The sequence below is a fragment of the Pseudophryne corroboree genome, chromosome 5, assembly GCF_028390025.1.
Source record: "Pseudophryne corroboree isolate aPseCor3 chromosome 5, aPseCor3.hap2, whole genome shotgun sequence".
In the NCBI taxonomy this organism is placed as follows: domain Eukaryota; kingdom Metazoa; phylum Chordata; class Amphibia; order Anura; family Myobatrachidae; genus Pseudophryne; species Pseudophryne corroboree.
Window position 1 is genome coordinate 812,915,247 of NC_086448.1, and position 22,880 is coordinate 812,938,126.

Below are 22,880 nucleotides of genomic sequence, written 5' to 3' on the forward strand. Positions count from 1 at the left end.
TATTCCAATAGGCTACATATAGCAACAGTACTGCCATGGATTTTTAAAATGTCATTGTATGTTGTAGTAACAGGTGTCAGTTTTCCCATACATGCATTTGTCCCTTGTATGGCTCATCTCCCACTGTGCAACCTTCGTAGTGCACCCAACATGGTTGCCTTGTCTGGTGCACTTGTGGATGGGATAAAAAATACATCGACCTGATGGACCTGGAACCCTACTCTGAACTTTAGGACTCTGCAATCTCCCCATTTTGTGTTATTTCTTCTAAGGGTGGACTATTCCACCCTGGGTAATACTATGCAGTGTGCCCAAGATGGCTGCGGCACCTGGTACCTTGTGAGAATGGAATACACAACCCTTGGAGGTTACTACCCAAAATGCCTACACCAATCATGCATTTTTCTGTGTGCTCAATGTTTTTTTTTATGTCTATGTGGTTTATCTTTTGATGTATTACTTAAATCTTCTGTATTATGTGTATTGTTTCAGTTCAAGATGGCACCGCGGATGGCTGCATTGGTGCTGCTCTGCCAAGCAGACCTACTTTTTAGCTTTACATGTATAATATGTCTTATATTGCAAGTCTATTGTACAGTTGCAATGTGCAGTATGAACTCATACGTGTAATGTTTGTAATGTATGCTACGTTTTCCCCCCCTTCTTATGCCATGTATTCCCCCTTCTTGTTGCTGCTTGGCAATGCATTGTACCACAAAAAATTCCTAGTGTACATGAGTACACCTGGCCAGTAAAGCTGATTTTGATTCTGATTGTAATACTGTTACTGCACTTGCCAGCTGTATAGCATTTGGCGTTTTTGCAACAATATCTTCTAAGGTTTCATCTAAAATGGGAATGCATGTTTTCACAATAGACAATTTCATTTTGAAAGTTCAATAGAGAATCTCCATATTACATGTATATTATACATCAATCACACAAAACAATGTTTGCATATTATATCTGCAAATCAGTACACTGTCACAAATAAGTAAAAAAAAAAGTCCCTTGAATGCAAAAAATAAATAATTGTTTGGCGTGTGTAACCAATGATTTTGGTGCAGTTATTTTTTTGTTAATTGTTCCCTAATTAGTTTTAAATTATGTTGTAAATAAATCCACTGTCATATTGCAAAACAGATGGCACAGATAACATTACTGCATTCCATGAATATTGAAAAGATTATGCGATTTTCAATTTTATTTAGCAATCCCTGAAGATTTTTTTTCTAAAACAAAAATCTGAATAATTTGCATATTTACAGAGCAATATAAGTAAATATGTGACAACACAAAAAAACACAGCTATAATAATATTGTAAATGTAAGCTTCAATGTTTAATACAATGCATTATTACCCCTAAGCATAGGGAGAAAATTGTGCTGGTTAGCACAAAATTCAATCTGTTTATGAGTAAACCTAAATTTGTTTGGATAAAGGTATTACCTCTACAGACTACCCAATGATTCCGATGCCAGGTTTTACAGTTATTTCATTCTAACATTGGTGCCTGATGATTGGATATGAAAATAACTTGCCAAGCAGCATACACTGTATGTTTTCCTTCCTTAACAGACAGATAGCACATTATTGCACATTTTGGATATTAACTTGAGTCCAAAGCACTAAGCTGAATTTGGAACATTGTAGTCATTCATAATACAGAAACCAATCCCCGTATTTTTAAACATCAAAACTTGATTTTTATTTATTTTAAAAGTGAACTTTATACTATTTAATGTATGCTATAAATAATTCACTAATTGTACTGTATATAATTTGTCTTGGAAGTTAAATAACAATACAGTAGAACTCAAATTTAGCTGTGCATTTTATTCATGGTGCAAAGCGAACAACATTCTTTTTTTTACCAAAAAGAGAAATAAAATCATAACGAATGTCAATGAACGTGAGAAATAATCAATATAATTTAATGCTGAAACATGTAAAACAATTTATTAGTGGAACACTGAGAAATAAGAGGGCAGTAGAAAAGAACTTGGATTATTATCTCAAACGTAAAGAAAACAGTTTAACCAGGAGAGTTTTAAATCTAGCATGATACGTGGCTGTCATAGACAAAAGGATTTGCAGTAGGAGATAGGTACTTTGCAAATTTTTAGTTACTGTAGATTTGGTTAGAGTACAGTGTACAATTTGCAGACCGAAATTGGCAAAAATATATTTATAGTGCCCAGAAGATTCATTGCAGTGCATCAAAAGTTGTTCTGGGTTGTCAGCACAAAGCTTATTAGTATACTATTAACTCTGGAGGAAGAAAGAAAAATGGGTACATGATTACAATAGGACATTAGGAAACTCTCAAATGGATGGGACAAATGTCTGTCAAATTTTGATAGATTGCAGATGGAAATAAATGTAAAGACTTGAGATGGAGACAAAGCTAACCTGAAAATAAAATGAACTGTCTCGATATAGTATGTCACTTGGATTTTATTTTTCCATTAATATATCTATGCATTAAGCCAGAGTTTCTCGAACTCCACTAATACAGTCCAAGTTTAAAGAATACCCATGCTTTAGTCCAGAAATAAAATTGGCTGAGGAACTAATTAAGTCACTTGTGCTCAAGCATTGATATCCATAAAACCTGGACTGTAAAGGCAGAGTTTGGGAAACTCTGCTTTAAGCATTTATTTGTTCGCAGTTGAGTAATCTTAATTCTCCATATTGGGATTGGATTCAGTAAAGCTCAAGGTTTCAACCAAACCTCTCTGCATATTTAATCTTCTCCTTGATGTTTATATTTGTCCATCATGTGGACAGAAACAGATGTGGCATATACTTTTAAGACAGGCAGCAGTGTAACAATAATATTACTTATACTCCTTTCACACAGAGTCGAGAACCTTGGTAAATGCTGGGGGTGGTTGGAGCTGCCTAGGTCCAAGATGGTGTGAAAGGGTTGACCAAAGTCTTGCATCCTGGGTCTTACTCAGGTCCATGGCCCAGGTATCGACCAGTGTTACACTATTTCTTGCTCCAACCTTGGTCTGCTGCAGTGTGAAAGGGGGAAGTATAGCTGGAGCCTTGGCTCTGGCCCATGATCAGTATCCCTTGATGGACATGGATCAGAGCTGGGGCTTCAGTGTAAATTAATGGCTTTGACCAGTGACAAGTAAACAGATAAAGTGTAAGTATCACAACCAGGAGTACAATAGGTACTGTGATCAGATGCCATTCTACATTGTGTTTTCTACCTAAGAGGTGCAAACTCCAGGTATAACAGCCAGCATTCATATTGGATGGAGTTGCTACATTAAATGGTACACGATGGTAGGCAACCGGGGTAGGCAACCAGTGGAACTACAGCTGATGTGAAACTACACATCCCAGCATGCCCTGCTACAGTTTTACATTTATCCAATAGAAAATCTGAGGCGCGTCTTGCTTGGATGTAAAGTTACACAGCCGCTGGAGTGACACAGGTTGCCTACCCTGATACTGAACATTTTTTTTAAACTATGGAATGTCCCAGGTAATTTGCAGTAACTTAATATTTTTGTAGTCTTTACTGTAGCTATCGACTGCTGGCATGTTGACTGTAAATTCTATAAATCTGCTCTTAAATGTTTTTATATTTTTCATTTTCTAGGAGTGACTGTTGAACCAGTTCAAAATTGTATTGTGTTGAATTTAGCCATTTAACAGACCTCAAACTTGTTTACGTTTTTGATGCTCTTTTTCATCATTTCTCATCAAAGCAGTTAGCCACAAACTGCTATAGTTTAGTGTCCTGCTAGCAGCACAGTGCCCAATTGAGGTATTGCTGGGAAAGTAAATTAGATGCACATAATGATAATATGTAACATGCCAGAGCTTGATGTGATGAATACAAGAGCTTCTCCTGTCTATTGAGCTTTCAGGGGAATCGCCAACACAATTTGTTCTTAGGAAAAAGCAATTTCAAGTTAGTTGAATTTCCCACAATGTAAAACAAATTGTTAATGTACCAAGTTTAGATTTACCTTTTGTTACAGGAGTAGCATTAGGTAAAAATAATTTAGGGGACTTGAGTACAATGGAAAAAATAAAGAAATGTCATAAACATCATATGACCAATCAGATATTGTGAAAAATCTACTAAGCCTTGGAGATAAATTGGATAGAGTTAAACTACCAACCATTCTGCTCCTGTCATTTTTGAAACACAGCCTGTGACATGGCAGTTAGGATGTGATTGCCTTGTACTTACTATCTCACCACTTCCAAGGCTTAGTTCATCTCCCCATTGTCTGATATCATCAGTATTGTTTATCTCTTTCTCTCTCTCTCGTACATAACTATATATTGTGGTACAATGACGCTAGGTGGTGAAGTGGTGATGTGATGGTGGGATCCTGAAACACAAGTTGAAAAAGGGTGTGCTCACCACTATTTGCTTCACAGAGGACATGGCCCAGGTTGCCCTACCTTTTAGATGTAGGCTAGCATTTGAAGACTAGCTGGCCCTTGGTAGATAAGGCTGAAGAAAAGGTTGTGCCCTAAATGGGGGATAGATTGCCTCTTATTTTCTGTTACTTTATGCTGATAACATTAAAGCATCTTTAATTTGTTTAAAGCCTGACAAGCTGTATGGTACACCCAGTAACCGGACCACAGATTACTCTACTGAGCATAAAACTCCATAACATTACTATATATTTATAAAATGACATAGTGCAATAACAGAAATTCAGTAACATGAGTGGACACATTAGATCACATGACCATGTATTATTTCCTAATGACTGCACAGTTTTGTGGTGAATTGAACATATAGCACTTTGATTGAGTGGTTAATCAGCTCCAAATAAGCGTGATTGGTGGCCTTCTCTACCTCATATATATATAGTAGTGACTTCTCCCTTCAGTTGGGGCACACCAGACATTGGCACTTTCTAAAAACTTTCTTGCTTTCTGACACTTTCTAACTCTCTAGCTTTTACCACAATGGGAGTTAGCTGGGCATCTTGACAACCAAAATGGACTTGCTCTTCTTACTTGACAGTGGAGTGCTGGAACCACTAGCTAGATAGCTACTCCCAATTGTCAGTTACTGTGTCCAGCTACATTAAACTGACCATGCTCCCCGGTGACTCTCATCCTCCTATGTCACCAATGGGTGAGACTACATGCCCATTCCAAATAGGCTGTTACATATATATCTACCCCAACAAAATGTATTTTGATTATAGACCCTTTTCTATTTTTCAGCTTTTTCTTGTTAGCCATAAAGCTTGAAAGCATACAGTAGTTGATATATAATTCAACCCTCAAGAAGAATATTAGCTTAAGGGTTCTTCACTGTTAGGGCTATAGGAAAGGGTTATTCACTGTTAGGGCAATAAGGATTTGGAATTCACTGCCAGTGAATGTGGTAATGGCGGACTCTGTAAATGCATTTAAAAACGGATTGGATACATTTCTGATTGAAAAAGATATCCAAGGATATATCATTTAAAATATTGACATTGATAATCCGGGAGGAACATGATTTATAGATGTTATCTAGCCATAAAACATTACTTCAGCAGGTACATTATAATGAACTCAGCTTAATACAGAATACAGGTTGAACAGGATGGGCATTTTGACTCTATTCAACCTCATTTACTATGTAACTATGTTACTATGATAACAGGCACTTTCCAAGAAATATATTGTAATTTTTTTTATTACAGTTTGTGTTTTGGGTCAACTAAGCTAGACAGTTGTAACTGTCATAAAGTTTAGCAAGATAATAACTATAGCCAACCGCCTATTTTACAGCTAGGTAAGGAAATAAGAGCAGTGACATACTGTAATTCTAACAGACCAAAATATATAAATCGATATAACAATTATTCAAGTGCAGGGAGCAACTTTCAAAACATTTTCTGAGGAAATAGAGTTCTTTTGTCATTTGAAAAAGGTACAATAACACAGATTGTTCCTATGGACAAATAGCTAAATAATAATTTGCTTGGCTTAATTGAAGGTCATAGGAGTAAAACAACTCAAAAAGGGTTATTCAACACTATATAAAGAAAAACAATCATACATACTTAGCACTCACCTAATTAAATTCCAAACTATTTTATTTCAAATCATGGAATGTTAGTTTCCAAAATATTTCAATAATTTGTCAAAGCTCACCAACCACTTCATGGTCTTCCCATTCCGGTGAGTCCCTGCACTGACTCTCTTTATGTGTAAGTCAAGTTTGTCAGCTCATTTCCCAGGTGCTCAATAATATGCTTGGGTGTGGTTCATTGAAGCAGCATCTAAAACGTGTGTAATAAATTGAGCCAAATAATGCAGAGCAATGCTCATATTTATTGAGAGTCAGTGTAGAGACTCACCTGAAGGTGAAAACCGTGAATAGGTTGGTGAGCTTTGACAAATGATTGCGGTATTTTGGTAACTAACACAATATAGTGTTCCTCTAAAAACGTATATCCTTATTTCTCCTATATTGTTGGTATTGTTGGTGCAATCTCTAGTCAAAAGGTTGACAATACCAGTGTAGACAGGAAAAATTTCAATATTGTCAAAATGTTGACATTAGGGTTGAACTGCGGCCAGGATAGTTAGGTCTGGGCTGCGGGTGTGGGAGGTTAGGGTTAAACACTAGAGGGAGGGTTAAATTTGGGGTAGTGAATAGGGTTTAAGGATAGTGCACTGACCCAGAAATTATGGTAACATGACCACCAGGACCTGGAAGACACCGCTGGAGCTGTTGAAGCCACCAGAAGGTAAGTGACCACTGGGACACCAGCATGACATTTTGCAATTCTAATACAGATGGTGCCACGTTCATTGAGCGTGGCTGCATCGCAGGCAGGGGCGCGTGGTGTGCCTAGGCGCGCCTGCACCTTGGCATGCTGCTGAGCGTAAAGAGACACTCCATTCACTTTGAATGGGGTGCATGCGCATCTACGACGCACGCGCTTCCCATTTGTTTCCGACGTTGCCCCTCGCTGGGCACACCTAGTCACAGACGGAGCCACGATTAGCATGGCTCCATCTGTATGTCGACATTTCATCACTGTCTACATGAATAATGTCAACATGAGCAATGGTCAACACTATGACTGTCGACATTTTGTGCCCAACCCTGTCGATTCTAGTACATTCTTTATATATATACTCTGTTTAAACTGTAACAGTAACTAACAAGTGAGTTTCTTTTATGGTCAGATTTCATGGATTTATTAGTTCTGCGTAGCATTGGGTGTGCTTAGTTCAGGTGATGTTGGCAATAATAGGATCCTGTGTTCTGTTAAAATTAAATATTTGTTCAGACGGCAGCAATTCTCACCCTGTTTATGAAGGAATCTCAATCTTTCATTTGTCTGGTTTCTCTTAGTCACATTAAGACCACTCGCCTCCAGCTAATGCAAAAACATATCTCCCAAAATAAAAACTTTATTGTATGACAAACCAAGTTCACAAAAGATGTCTCTGGCATAATGAGAGGAGATTAAATGATTAGTGTGCGTGATCTGTGGGAATTGTCAGCTAATCCACATTGAAAGGATAATTTTAACACATTAAAATATGATTATGGCATTTACTTGTCTATTGAGAATAACAAAAAATTGATGTGTCATTCTCAGCTGAAGGTAATGAAAGCATAAACTCCAAATCATATAATTAAAAACATATTAACTTGTGATTAGGGTCTAATTGGATTTAAGGGAGAGGAAACAAATACCCTTCTCCGCGGAGAGCACCTTTCTCAGTTTCCCTTAAGAAACCATCACAATAAATATAATAATACCCACCATTTTGTTAATAATCTGTTTGGATTGTTGTATAATTAATTTGTTATTTTGAAATAGGACCAATGTTTGTTTCTAGATATGGGATTTTCATAAATGTGGCTGAACCATTCAATGGCTGACCAATTACAGTAAACCATAAGGGACATTTAACTTCCCGCATTGTTGCTATTGCCAGTTTTTTATATAGCACACACATATTCTACAGCGCCTTAAAGAGAATATTTGGCCATTCACATCAGTCCTTACCCCAGTGAGCTCCAATAAGATCCTGTTCCAGCAATCGCATGGTCAGCTATCCAGCTGCGTATGTGCAATGTGACAGTCTTGCGATAGATCACCTCCCGCCCTCTGGCAAGTCTTCCACTTAGACTATAACAGGCTATCACCATCTGAAGATGGTATTAGACCATGTATGCAAAAGCTATGTTTTTCAGATCTTGGGGGGGGGGGGGGATGCTACAAGGCCTGATGACAGCAAGAGTATGGGAAATATTCTGGTGCTCATTGACTATTACAGAACTTAACCAACAGAGGTCCCCAGTAATTGTATCTGAGTTCACTGAGCAAACAGTGAGTTCCAGTGAAATTCACCTCTATTGAAGTAGTTTGGGATGAAAGTGGTCATCATAACTGTTAGGTAGAAGGTGGGAAACTTTTATTATATGTACAAAAGCTTCTATTATGTGTAACTGAGCTAAGTAACATAATGACTACCTGCTGTGTTTATGCTTAATTAAATCTAAGGTGAAGATTCTTGGAATCACTTGTAACGAACGATAAATGATGCTCCAACCAATCAGCTTCCTTCATGTGTTTTAAAAATGACAGATTGGAGCTGATTGGCTGGAGCACCGTGTATCATTTGTAACAAGCAGAGCTGGCCCTAACCAATATGATGCCCTAGGCAAGATTTTGGCTAGTGCCCCCTAGCACTGCCACTAGTTCCGCCTCTGACCCTGCACCCCTTTCCCAGCACCATCACCCCTCACACATAGCAGTTCTCATTTTGGTTCTCCTACCCCCTATATTTTAAATAGGAACAGCACGCATTCGCTATACAGCCCAAAAAGGAGTGTTTTTTGCTGGGAATGGGAATGGCCACAAAATAGTGCCCCCAATTCAAATTACGCCACACAGTAGTGCAACTTTATTCACATTATATCATGCAATAGTGTCCCTTATTCATGTTACATCACACAGTAGTACCACTTTACCTTATATATGTTAGTCCTCACAGTAGTGCCCCTTATTCACATTACATCATACCATATTGCTCTTTATTCACATTAGACCACACAATAGTGCCCTTTCTATATGTTACGCCACACAGAAGAGCACCTTACATAATTCCACACATTAGTAATGCCTTTACACACATAATACCACACAGTAATGCCCCTCACATATGATGCACATTATTAATGTCCTTATAAACATAATGCGCCTTACACATTATGCCAACCTTTTGTAATGCCCTTATACACATAATGTCCCTTACACATATTCCGCACATTATTAATGCATTTATACACGACACACATAATGCCCCTTACACATATGCCGAACACTATTGCACAACCAACCCACCTGCATGCAGCACTCACACAGCCGCTGACACTGTGACCTCTGCCTCTGCTTGGATACAGATGTGTCCTTATACAGTACATCTTGCCTCAATACACCATAAAGCAGGAGATGCCTGGCGTGAGTCAGCTGGCAGCTCCCAATCAGCTATGCTAACGTCAGGCACCTTTTTTTTGCTGTTAATGCATCTTTTTTTGCATTACAATGTGACTAGGACGCACAAGCAGCTTCTGCTGATTCAAATTATATGTTGCATGCCAATTTTCTGTGTGCAACTGTGGCTGTATCTGCATACGGAATGCTACATTACAGTGATTTTCCAGGAATATATTGTAGCATAGCATTTCATATGCAGATACAGCTGCTGTCACACACACAGAATATAGGATTGCTGCATATCCTTTTAATCAGCAGAAGCTGCTTGTGCCCCTAGACATGCCAAATGCATTAGGCATTTGCATAGTTTGCCTATGCCTAGGGCTGGCTCAGGTAACAAGTGATAACAAGAATGTCACCCCTTGATAAATCTGCCCCTACTGAAAAAAATGGAAAAAGTGCAACACTCACACAGAATCAATACCATTTAGATATTTTTATTGTCCAAATATGTAAACTAATTCAGTTTTATTATTGAATTGAAGAGTCATAGCAGCTGATTACTGCTTTATGCTAATATCAATATCCACCCAAGTATCGCGGTAATTTATCCACCATCATGTGCAAGTTTACGCCGCCCACTGCTTTTTTATCCATAGCCATTGTCATATAGTATCAGGACTAACACCAACCCCAGGATGGGTGTAATAGATCCCTCCATTGACCTTCATTTATTCCTTATTACAACTTGTTTTATTTTGCATGTGGGTGTGTGTTGTAAATATAATATAATGTTGCACATTCGTTACAATTAATTATATTAATATGACTTTTATACATTGAAGTAATATTAAAGTAAGTTTTTTTTCTTACAGTGAAGACTTGTGGATCTAATCTCCAGGGTCCAAGTGGAACATTCATGTCTCCTAACTTCCCGTTTCAATATGACAGCAATGCTCAATGTGTTTGGGTCATCACTGCTGAAAATCCCAACAAGGCAAGTAAAATCTAAATATCTATGATTTAATCACATAACTGATAGCGTTCTTCTCAGGGGGTGATGAATCACAACTAAAGCGGGAAAGTTGGTGGTGCTGAATCCATGGGCTTCTACTTAAATATTATGTATTATTATTATTATCATCATTATTACTACTATTATTATTATCCTTTATTTATATGGCACCACAAGGGTTCCACAGAGCCTAACAAAGTACATAACAAATGTGCAAAATAAGAAAAACAGCAACTTAGAGTACAGGACAATATAGGACAAGTACATGGTATATAAACATTGCTGTATCAGTGGACATGACACTGAAATAAGTATCAGGGCGGCCAAAATTGAGGGCTGGGTGCCGATGTTAGGAGTATGTAGTAAAAAAAATGGAAATAAAAATGGGGGTGGAGGCTGTGCTCATATATTAGTACATAACAATGATATAAAATATCAAACCAATTAAATAAAAAACATAATTAATGCATACATACAACAAAAGATAAAAATGGTATGAATTCATATACAGTGGTTAAAAGGTGGATATTACCAATGATATCTGGTCAGGACTGGAATAGAGCTTTGTTAATGGAGTCCGTTCCAATAATGCCCCTGTAGAATTGTTAGTCCAATGCAACAAGAGTCTCTTTCAGAGTGGATCCATTTAGAGGTGCAGATTGTCAGGACGCCTATTGATTTGGAACCGAACCAGCCCCGGAATACCATCTTTGAATTACGAGAGATCCTGAGAGTTTTCGGCCTATTACCGTACTGCATGAGGAACCTATTCACCAAACAGGACATTGCAAAACCACCATCCCTCTAACGATTAATTGCATGCACCTCTGAAAGGATCCACTCTGCAAAGAGACTCTTGTTGCATTGGACTAACATTTCTACAGGGGCATTATTGGAATGGACTCCATTAACAAAGCTCTATTCCAATCCTGACCAGCATAGGTGTGCACAGGGGGGGTTCCTGGTGCGCACAGGCACCCCCTAATGTCTGGCTCCACGATCTCACATGCCTGATGCAGCGATCGCCGAGCAGGCTGATTACTGTCCCCTCTGCGTTGCACCCTGTCAGGACTGCATTACTGACCGGACGCCTGGGTCAATCAAGGGTGCCAATGACACCGGCTTTCAAATTCCCAGCTCCATGTCCATGTACAAAAACAGTATGATGTGACGTGATTACGTCATGCTGCTCGCATGCCCACCCGTCACACCCGCCACATGCCCACCTCTCTCCTTCTATGCTATGCCAACGCCAGCCACTGATGAGGAGCAGCATGCAGCCAGTGTTCCTCTTAGGAAGACACATTCAATACTGGCAGGCGATCGGAGCAGCATTGACACGTCACTCGTTTTTTCAGCAGCAGCAGCAATACTAGTCTGCGACGGTCAGTGTCAGTGACTGACTGGTAAGTAAGCTGCTGCAGTTTGCAGGGGAAAGAGAGGGGGAGCCAAGCCAGGCTGAGGATGAGCAGTGTAATTGCAGTGAGTGCCATCAGGGGTGTTTGTTTGGTGCACACCACAACATCTGACAATGTATCTGCTTTATTAGGATTGGTACAAAGGTGGATATTTTATATGCGTTGACCATCAATAGATGGTGCTAGTCACGTCCAAAAGGCAGTGCTAGACACACCCCTCCGACGGTGCACCCCCTAATAAAATGTGCTGCGCACGCCAGTGCTGACCAGATATCATTGGTAATATCCACCTTTTAACCACTGTGTATGAATTCATACCATTTTTATCTTTTGCTGTATGTATGCATTAATTATGTTTTTTATTAAATTGGTTTGATATTTTATATAATTGTTATGTACTAATATATGAGCGCAGCCTCCACCCACATTTTTATTTCTGTATTCCTGTGGGAGTGACTCTCCCATTTTTCAGCTGCAGCTTAGCGAAGCATCCCCTACTTTAGCGCCCTCATCACCTGTATACAGGCTTCTCTTTCCTGTAGTAAAAAAATTGTCTAAATAAGAGAAGAAAAAGCGCACGAGGGAAGAGGGTCCTGCTCGCGTGAGGTTATTTTCTAAAGACCTGCCAATTACTCACTGCAACGTTAATTTAGAGACTTCTTTAAACAAAAAAAATGTCCTCTGTTAATATTATAGTATGTACAGAAAAGTAAAGTAAGATAGCGTCTTGGTATAAAGTTTTTTTTATTTGTGGGAGTCTGCAATAATTCCAGAGGTCACTACATTTCTACTCCCTTTTCCTTTTCTTCCACTCTACTAACCTCTAAACAAACATTATAGGAAAGTAAGTACAGTAACTGCAGCATAAAAGGGATGCGGCAGAAATATATGCAATAATTGTGACTCATCAAAACTTTCTTAACTGCTGTTTGTAGCAAACACTGTCACAGAATATACTAAGAGCCTGTCTGTCCAATTAAAACTGTTATTTTTTAAATCAGCAATCCTATAAAAAAAAGTGGGAAGGCTATATAAAGAAGCTTGGCAATTGTGTTACTTCCTTTATTAGTTTCTTCAAACTGGTAATAATGATTGACAGTTCTGCAAATTTTGCACAGTATTATAATTTTACCGTGGCAAACACAGTTGCATTATGCACTGAGCAGAGAAACTTTGGAATCCCCCTTTGGGCTCTGTTTGCACTGTTAAATCCTCCTCTTCACCTTTGTCATCACATTACATGCTAATCAGTGAGCTTGTGTCTGTGTTGCAGGCCGACTTTGTGCACGACCGCTCTGCTTATTTTAACTCCAGGAGGATTTTGAAATATAATAATTTGTATTAGACCAGCTAACAAAAACATAGCATGCATGCATAAAAAAGAAAAGAAAACTTCTGTATCCTAACTAATGGCCAGGCTGTAATGAAGTCCGAGTTGGGCAACTGTGTGGGATGTTGGCCAAACTCAGACTTTTTTTTCAAAGGGGCAATCATGTACAAGGCTAAACCATGCCTTGTACATGATTGCCCCTTTTAGAAAAATGTCCAACTTTGGCCAGCTTCCCTCATGGCCACCGAACTCGGACTTCATCACATCCCGCCCTATAACTCCATTAGTGAAACCATAGAAAGCTGTAGGAAATTATGTTAGAGTAACATTAATGTCAATGTCATGGAACAATGTTGAGTAAAAGTTTTATCTACATCACATAGCAAAGCCACACAGCTCAGTAAAATTTACCACCCAGCTCAGTGTCAGTGACACAGATGCAGGCCATGACTGCGCTGACTCCACTGTGACTGGCAGTGACTTCCTATTGGAAGTCCTACCTGTCAGTCACAGACACTACAGACAGCCCCATTTGGAGGTGTTTCATCCCTGTGGGACTGCCAGTCTGGCTGCAATAAGCAGAGAGCATGATTCCTGTAGGAAGCTACTCCCTGCCTTTGGTGCAACCCAATACAGCTTCTATGGGCTGCATCTGATGCAGTCCATAGAAGCCGACAGTTTGCGTATGCCATGGCATCAGCACATACACCAGTCCCAGCACCTGCCAGATCAATTGCTGACAGGACTCAGCTTCTCTCTCCTTCTTACCTTTATATATATATATATATATATATATATCATTGATATTATAAAACCCCACTGGCCTCTACTGCAAGGGAATCAAGATAGACCTATGAGAGGAGGACCGGCCGGGAATAGGCTAAGTGTGGGAGCTGGGGGGTGGGATGTGGCAGGTGAGACAGAGTGATGGAGTGGAGCATCATGGTGGAATGGAGCAGCAGGGTGTGTAATAAGAGATAAGAGAGGGAGGACCAGACATAGTGGAGAGTGGGATGGGCAGAGGGGGGGCAGTGTGTGTGTGGAGACTGAAGTGACAAACTAGTATAAGTATATATTATATCACATTTCATTTGAATTAATTATATGAATAAACAAACCTCTGTAGTGCAATTAGACCACTGGATCACTCTAAAATAACCATGTCCTATTTGAATAGCCGCACGGAAGGTGGTGAGGTGTGAATGAGCCTCCTTCCGACTCGATTAAAATGAATTGTGCTTCATTGTACTGTATGTCCGCTAATCTCCAAATAGTGTGCAAAACAACCACAATTTTATCATTCTTTTAAGTCATTGAGAACCTGGCATAGGACAAATAAAAGACTCTCTGGCAGAATATTTTTTTTCCACTACATTGCTTTCAGCGTGTTATTTCATATTAAAGCAGGTATTAAAAACTGTTCATTAAATTCTCCACAGAGCCTTGCAGTAAGGTTGAAATTAAACATGACTTTTACAATATTGCTCAAATTCTTAATGTTCTTGGTGCAATTGATTGCACTCATGTACCATTAGTGCTTTCTTTCAGGCATAAAGCTATGTTTAAGGACATGAAATTGGTCATTTCTAACAGCTGCTGGAAAGTAGAGACTGGAATATTTAAAGCCTGTTCATGTTATATACATTTCTATACTCTGTGAGATAAATATGATATAATAGCTGTGGTAAGATCATACTGCTAAAAACAGGTGTGGACAGTTACTCAATTACTGCAAGTAAACATTGGGGGTCACTTTTGTACAAAGTCCTACAAGTTCCTTTATGCAATCGCTTTGTTGTCCATTGTGTCAGTTTTCGTGCTCCGTGCCTTTGATTCTGTAGATATACACTGGGCATCTAATGGGTCATTATGCCTAAATGGCCCTCCTATCGTTACCTGAGTGGAAGAAATAACTACCGCTATTTAAGATCTAATTGGGAACATTCAGATGTTGAATGGGCCTGGTAGAAAACTTGATCAGACTTTGATAGCCATTACGGCAGGTCAAGCGGTTGACTTTTAACACATAAAGGAACCTTAAATAAGAATGATGAGATAATATCGGCTCCAGGAATCTACATCTCTGTAAAAAACACTGACATTTTATCACCACCCTGGGGTGCCGTTATACACTACTTTTCCAGTAATTTCAACTCTTTTCCTTTTTTATTTGGCTATGTCTCTATGCTTGCTTTATAGCATTCGCCTATATATTCTACAACCTGACAATGAAATGTAAAATGTATAAGGCCTTTTCAATGTACCTTCACATTCCCAAGTTGTTAGTATATGAGGTGCATACAAACAGAACACTGAGAGAAAACAGGCAAAGCTAAAATTATGTCTACTGGGTTAGCAGTAGGGACTATACACTGTGCATACAAATCAAGTCAGTTAAAACAGCTGTGTTTTCTACATTACTATATTTAATGTGATATAATAACCATATTACTTACATCAGAGCTTAGAGTTTGCATACCACCACACTTTTTTTGTTGGCTTCCATTTTTATTGAAAGCCAATGTGATTACAAAAATATATTGTGCATTGAACAGAGCTTTATTGACCCATTTATGGACAAGTTAGTGGATCCTTAACCAAAATTAAGGATACACTATCTTATTCCTATGAGCCCCATTTTATATCTTGCATTATATTGAATATATTGGTATAATGGGAATGTGTAACTTAGTCACATTGAGGATGAAAATGACAACAGACGCTATTTGTGTCATGCAGTACTAAACTAATGATTTGACTTGTTTACTTCAAAATTAATGCAAATTAGTAGCTCTTGTTATTTGCTATATATGAAATCAGAGTTTTTACTTCCTTTTCAATATTTGTTTAAATTGAAAGTAATGTAACAATCTGAAACATTTTATCGTACTTTTGTCTTAGGTTATTCAGATAAATTTTGAAGAATTTGACCTTGAGATAGGTTATGATACACTGACAATTGGGGATGGAGGAGAAGTCGGTGACCCAAAGACTGTTTTGCAAGAGTAAGTCAATGTCTATTTTTGTACTATTTTTAAAGCTTAAAGTACAGGGTTGGTACATTACTCCTTTAAAAAAAACTACAAGGCTGACTAATCTGATTTTTTTGTATTTTGTGATATTAAAAATATATTAAAAGTAATTTTAGATGTTCAAAAAATGAATCAGGGCTTTTACACATACAATGTTTGGCACCTTAAGCTCCTCCCACTTACTAGCCACACCTTTTCATCTTTAACACAGAGCAGTTCCTGTTCCATTATAGCGCACAATACAGTAACACTAAATTGCACAGCCCCTTTTCAAATATATTGTTCATTCAAACCTCAGCACAGCCAGTTATTCAACATTTATAAACCCATATTATGATATAAATGGCATATGTGATGTGCAGAAAAACAACCATGGATCATACTCAGACTGCACCTGCTTAATGCTAAATCCAGTCCTAAATCATGCCATACCAAGAAAATTAACAATGGTTTCAAAGGTTTTATAATATCATCAACGTGTTGTACATTTGTGTTTACAGCAAATGACTGTGTAAAATGTGCACAAAGGTATAATTGCTACTTCCCTTTCCCTATAGGTTAACAGGAAGCTTTGTTCCAGATTTAATTGTGAGCATGAACAATCAAATGTGGCTGCATCTACAAACTGATGACAGCATTGGTTCAATCGGATTCAAGGTGAACTACAAAGGTAAGGAAACCGGCACTGGGTAAAGGGCATTGAAGTGATCATATGTGGTATGGTTACATTTTGCTAAATATTCTTTATTTATGTAAATGCATTAAAATATTTGATTGGCTAATATAACATGTTTGAATATTATTCATCTCATGTTCTTCTGTTTAAGTGAAACAATTGGGGGGGTCTATCAATGGGACATTTTGATCAGAAGTTAAAATGACCTTCAAAACCGTATCACCATTATTAATTAATCTACCGATCTGTCAGATCCATTTAATTTAATTTATTTTGGGAGAGTTTATTTTCCTGAGAAATTCACGTTTTCCCTTTCACTTGAATGGGAAAAATATTGATAATAGTTACAGAAATTAAATTGAAATGCATTTACCGCAGAGATGAGTGTGAGAAAGCTCAGTCATTCTTAAACAATGTTTACGTGCTGTCCAGTTATGATTAGTTGAGCAGCTTCTAACCATGGGACAGTGGGACTAGTCGTAAACAATTAAAAACACAGCATTCACTTCATTCAGAATTGCCTTTTTATGATATTCCTCTTCACACTAAAATGCATGCAGCATTGAAATGAATGGACATTATCAGTAACCAAACTGTTTTTTTTTTTTTTTTTTTGCCCGTTCACGCCTATCTGAAAGTGTTTCAATTATTTTTTGGAGATCTCCATGGCAAATTTGCAGAGTATTCCTTTGACTTAATAATTAACTATACCAAAACTAAAGATTTAGTTTTGGCTGAAGTTAGCTAAGAAAACTTATAAGATACATTTTCTTGCCTGTATTTTCACAGGCACTCAATGGTCAAATCAGAATAAGATGCCTTTGTATCAATAATCCTAATTCTATAAAGATTAGGCTGATTTTTATGACTGCACAATAAATATCACAAAAAAAATATGCTAGTGGAGATTTTAAATCTTTCACTCCTCTGGAATGGTGGAACTGGTCAAGTGTGTTGCTTTCTTGAGCTATAAAAGAATCCCTACAGTATGTATAGTATACATTATAGTATATGTATAGTATACATTCTCATTAATAGAGAAGTCACGGACAGACTTTGCACAACCATGCAGCATAACAATGCAGATTACATGTGTATTTCTACTAAGACAATTCCAGGTCATCTACTTATGCTCTTGAAACAGCATTTGCACATTTCCTATCTGATGAAGTGGTCTGCAACCCGCAAAACGCGTCATTTATTTAGATACTGGAAACTCTATTTGTCTTAATGAAACACTGAAGAGAAAACATTAGAATTGACTTTTTGCAGTGTTGCATTATTTACATCTAGAAATAGTTTTATGGTAGTTCTACTATCACACCTACACCTAAAAGAGACCTATATTTCTAAATATAAAACCTTTAAACATTCTAAAATTGTTTTTTTCAAATAATCAATGTATATCTGAAAGTGTTGAAATTATTTTTGGGAGATTTCTATGGCAAATTTGTTAGATATATCTTTAATTTCTGTACTGTATGTGGTCAAATAAAAAAAAATATTTTTGAGTTAATAAGCACTTACTAAATACAAATTTAATTACAGAACATTCTGATTAAACTCTCTAAAATGTTTCCCAGTTAATTAAGTGGGAAGTACTACTTATCAGTGTGACATGAAACATCGCTTTGTCAAAAGGGTTAAGACCCCTTCAGCAATGTGCATGTTATCCTGTGTATAACTACTGAAAGTAGTGAGTGGCCGTCTGTCATCCTCCCTAAGGAACTATATACAAGTAGAAATGCATCTGCCAATAGCAGTTGAAAGTTTGCCAGTGTAAAGCTAATCTGCTTCTCAACACTTCAGTCACCTCCCTGACCTCTTGAATGAAGTCATTTTCCCTTGTGTCCGTGCCCCAGGTGAGTACGCGGAATTGAATGGGTAATCCTGACATATGCAATACTTTTATTTTGACCTCTAATTTCAGAAAATCAGCATCTTCCCTAATACAACCTTGTAAACATCTGCAGGTTCCCGACAATACAACTCTGCAAACTAAACATGTTCAGAGTTGTTTATTTTCTTTAAACAAAACGCTGAGGGCATTTATTGGCAATTTAAGCAGTTGCATATTCTCTTTATATACCTATCTCTTTTTATACTGTAAGACATTTGTTTCATTGTTCCTGGAGGCTTAAGTAGAAAGAAGTTGATATTGGATCTGAAAATTACTTGTGTTTGTTTTGTTTTTTTCCCCTCTATAGAATCAATTTGCATACACACCAAATTTTCAACTAGTTTGTATTCAATAATTTCACTGAAAACAAGACAACTGGTTACTTCAGTTATAATTTAACATTTAAATAATTTCTGTATTTGTGTACATAAAGCCCCCATGGTAGTGACACTTTTCTCACTGAAGCTACCTGCCAAGTACATGCCTCCATAACAGTCATCCCCAAGTGCATGCCCACACAACATTCCGCTGCTGACCCCCCTCCCTATCCCACCACCACAAATCTATCCACCTGCTTACTATCTGAGAACTCTGTGTCCAGGAAAAACTTCCTATGCTGCTCCAAGTAGACTTAAAAGGAAGTGCATGCCGTCACCACACCAGTGACTCTCAATTACCCCCCTTCCCCCAAAAAAAAAGTGTGCTATAGACTTAATTTAAACAGTGTCTGCAAAAAACAAAAGCTAAAAATAACAAATCTCCCGTGACATAAAAAGAGCAATATTAGGAAAGAGGGGGGGGGGGGGGGGGCACCAGGGATGGAACTGTTTGCAGTCAGCAGTAGACACATTGGGGGCCATTCCGAGTTGATTGCTCGCTAGCAGTTTTTAGCAGCCGTGCAAATGCATTGTCGCCGCCCACTGGGGAGTGTATTTTCACTTTGCAGAAGTGCGAACGCTTGTGCAGCAGAGCGCCTGCAAAATCTTTTTGTGCAAAACAAGACCAGCCCTGTAGTTACTCTTCGTGTGCATTGATTCTAAAGATGGAGGGATGGCTTTTGATGTCACACACCCGCCCAGCGAACGCCCAGCAACGCCTGCATTTTTTAAGCCATGCCTGCATTTTTTCAGCCAAGCCTACGTTTTTTCAGCCACGTCTGCGTTTGTCCAAACACTCCCTGAAAAGAGTCATTTGCTACCCAGAAATGCCCACTTCATGTCAATCTCCTTGCGATCGGCTGTGCATTTGGAATCGTCGCTAGAACCAGTGCAAAACCACAAAGGACTTTGTACCCGTACGACGCGCGTGCGCATTGTGGTGCATGCGCAGATTAGCGGTTTTTTTCACTGATTGCTCTGCAGCGAACAATGGCAGATAGCGATCAACTCGGAATGACCCCCATTAAGGGAGGAAGACCATAAGCATATGGACACAAAAAATATGAGCTGGTCTGTGTTGCGAAAAGAGGTTGGGGCATTGGAAGAATTGGAAACAGAAATAGTACAGTAACCACGGAAAACAAACCCAGAGCTGGATTAATAAAGCTGCATGAAGAAAGAAGGGATTTGATAAAGACAAGGAGGTGGAAGAAAAGAGGAAGAAAAAGAGTTGCAGAGAAAGAGGGGTAGAAACAGGGGGAGTGAGATGGGTGGTAAAGAAGGAGAGGGATAGAAAGAGCGAGGGAAGAGAGAAGAATAAAACCCTTTATATACCGTATCAGCTACCAACACAGCAAATTATTGGTTCAAGCTACTGTACTCCTGTAGTAGGACATAGACACCTTTTGAACTGTATGATGCAGGTAGCACAAGTGTGCTGAAATCCATATTAAATCTAACATTTGTTTAGGGCAGATGTTTCAAAACTCGGTCAGCAAGGCACCCTAATGGTCCAGGTTCAAGGGATAATTACGCTTGGGCACAGGTGACTAAATTAGTACCTCAGTCAATTAGATTTAACCTTCTGTGCTCAGCCATGGATATCATTAAAACATGGGTTGGTACGGTCCCTTGAGGACCGAGTTTGGGAACCATTGGTTTAAAGTGTTTCACTATGGTCATTCATCAATGCTGAGAATTTGTGGGTGGTGCTAAAACAAATCTAATATTAGAATGTTGTTAACAACAGCAATAGTATTTCATAAAAGGACCATTGAATCCATGAGTGTCCTGGGTCAATCAACTGCCTATTTGTGTGACTGTATAAATGAAGACAGGAAAGCATGGAACAGGGGCTATGTCGTACAAACGGCAGTGACACAGAGACATCCATAGAGCTTAGACACTGAAGGGGTTGTGGCCTAATATATGGAGGTGTGACCACAACCCCTCATAAAAAAAACAGTGTAAAATGCTACTGTATGCATAGTTTTGCACTCTGTAAAGGGGACATTTGCCAACTTTATCAGCTGGTACAGACCATCCAACAGTCCCAGCTCAGGTAATTAGTACCCTTCCCACTCCTCTCATCTTTCCTGAATATATGGAATGACATAGAGGCAAACAGTAATGCTGGTTTGTCAGTGACATAGCGGATCCACACTAGACGATGTATCCGATATGTCGGTCTGATCCGCCGGATCAGATGACATATTGTCTAGTGTCGACCCAGCTTAATACATAGAACCGGAACCACCCACATAAACTACATAAACTTTCCTATTCAATTACCTATTAACCAATTGGTTAACTTGCACAACATATGTTAAAAAGTAATTGCTGATTAGTTGCTATATCTTATTGCACGTATCCGTTTTTGTTGTATTTTGCAACTAGTCCCCATATATCAGGATATTGGGCTCAATTTAGACCTGATCGCAGCAGCAGCATTTTCCTCTAATGGGCAAAACCATGGGGGTCATTCCGAGTTGTTCGCTCGTTGACGATTTTCACAACGGAGCGATTAAGGCAAAAATGCGCATGCGGTTAGTATTTTAGCACAAAACTTAGTAGATTTACTCACGTCCGAACGAAGATTTTTCATCGTAGAAGTGATCGGAGTGTGATTGACAGGAAATGGGTGTTAATGGGCGGAAACTGGCCGTTTTCTGGGAGTGTGCGTAAAAACGCAGGCGTGTCAGGGAAAAATGTGGGAGTGTCTGGAGAAACGGGGGAGTGGCTGGGCGTGTTTGTGACATCAAGCCAGGAACGAAATGGCCTGAGCTGATCGCAATCTTTGAGTAGGTCTGGAGCTACTCAGAAACTGCTAAGAATGTTCTATTCGCAATTCTGCTAATCTTTCGTTCGCTATTCTGCTAAGCTAAGATACACTCCCAGAGGGCGACGGCTTAGCGTGTGCAATGCTGCTAAAAGCAGCTAACAAGCGAACAACTCGGAATCACCCTCCATGTGCACTGCAGGTGGGGCAGATATAACATGGGCAAAGAGAGTTAGATTTGGGTGGGGTATGTTCAAACTGAAATCTAAATTGCAGTGTAAAAATAAAGCAGCCAGTATTTACCCTGCACATAACCCACCCAACTGTAACTCTCTTTGCACATGTTACATCTGCCCCACCCAGGGGTGTATCTAGGGGTCCGAGCGCCCCTGGCAAAGTAAGGGGCTGGCGCCCCCCATTCCCTACACATATTTGAAATAAGGTGCGAGTATTGGAAATGGGGCATTGTCTTGTGGGGGAAGGGTGTGGACACAATAGTACTTCCAATTCATATTATGCCACACAATAGTGTCCCTTATTCACATTACACTGCACAGTAGTGTCTCGTATTCACGTTACACCATCCCTCCCCCCTAACCCACCTTTCCCACAGCCTGACCCTAACCCGCCCTCCCCCAGCCTCTTCAGTGGTGCCTGACCCTAACCCACCCTTCCTAATCTCCCTCCCTGCAGCCTAACCCTCCCACCCTCGCATCCTAACCCTAACCTGCCCACGCGGCTTGTCAGTGGAGACTTTGGCAACAACTCGATCTGGATTTTGGCATTCTGCATCACTATCTATGTTGGGATGCCAGCATCAGCATTCCGAGCAGTTTCGGGATGCTGGCGTCAGCTTCCGACCGCCGGGAAACCAAATGCCTTAATGTCTCATAAGTCACC

General features: G+C 39.1%; 1 protein-coding gene across 1 annotated transcript in view; it reads left to right on the forward strand.

Moving 5' to 3' along the window:
* Positions 1 to 22,880, forward strand: part of CSMD3 (CUB and Sushi multiple domains 3) — a 1,529,921-nt gene that overhangs the window by 749,582 nt on the left and 757,459 nt on the right. Inside the window, exons 11-13 of the mRNA XM_063924487.1 lie at positions 10,329 to 10,450; positions 16,118 to 16,221; positions 16,806 to 16,918. Of these exons, the coding sequence (XP_063780557.1) occupies positions 10,329 to 10,450; positions 16,118 to 16,221; positions 16,806 to 16,918 (339 nt within the window). The remainder of the gene's footprint in view (positions 1 to 10,328; positions 10,451 to 16,117; positions 16,222 to 16,805; positions 16,919 to 22,880) is intronic.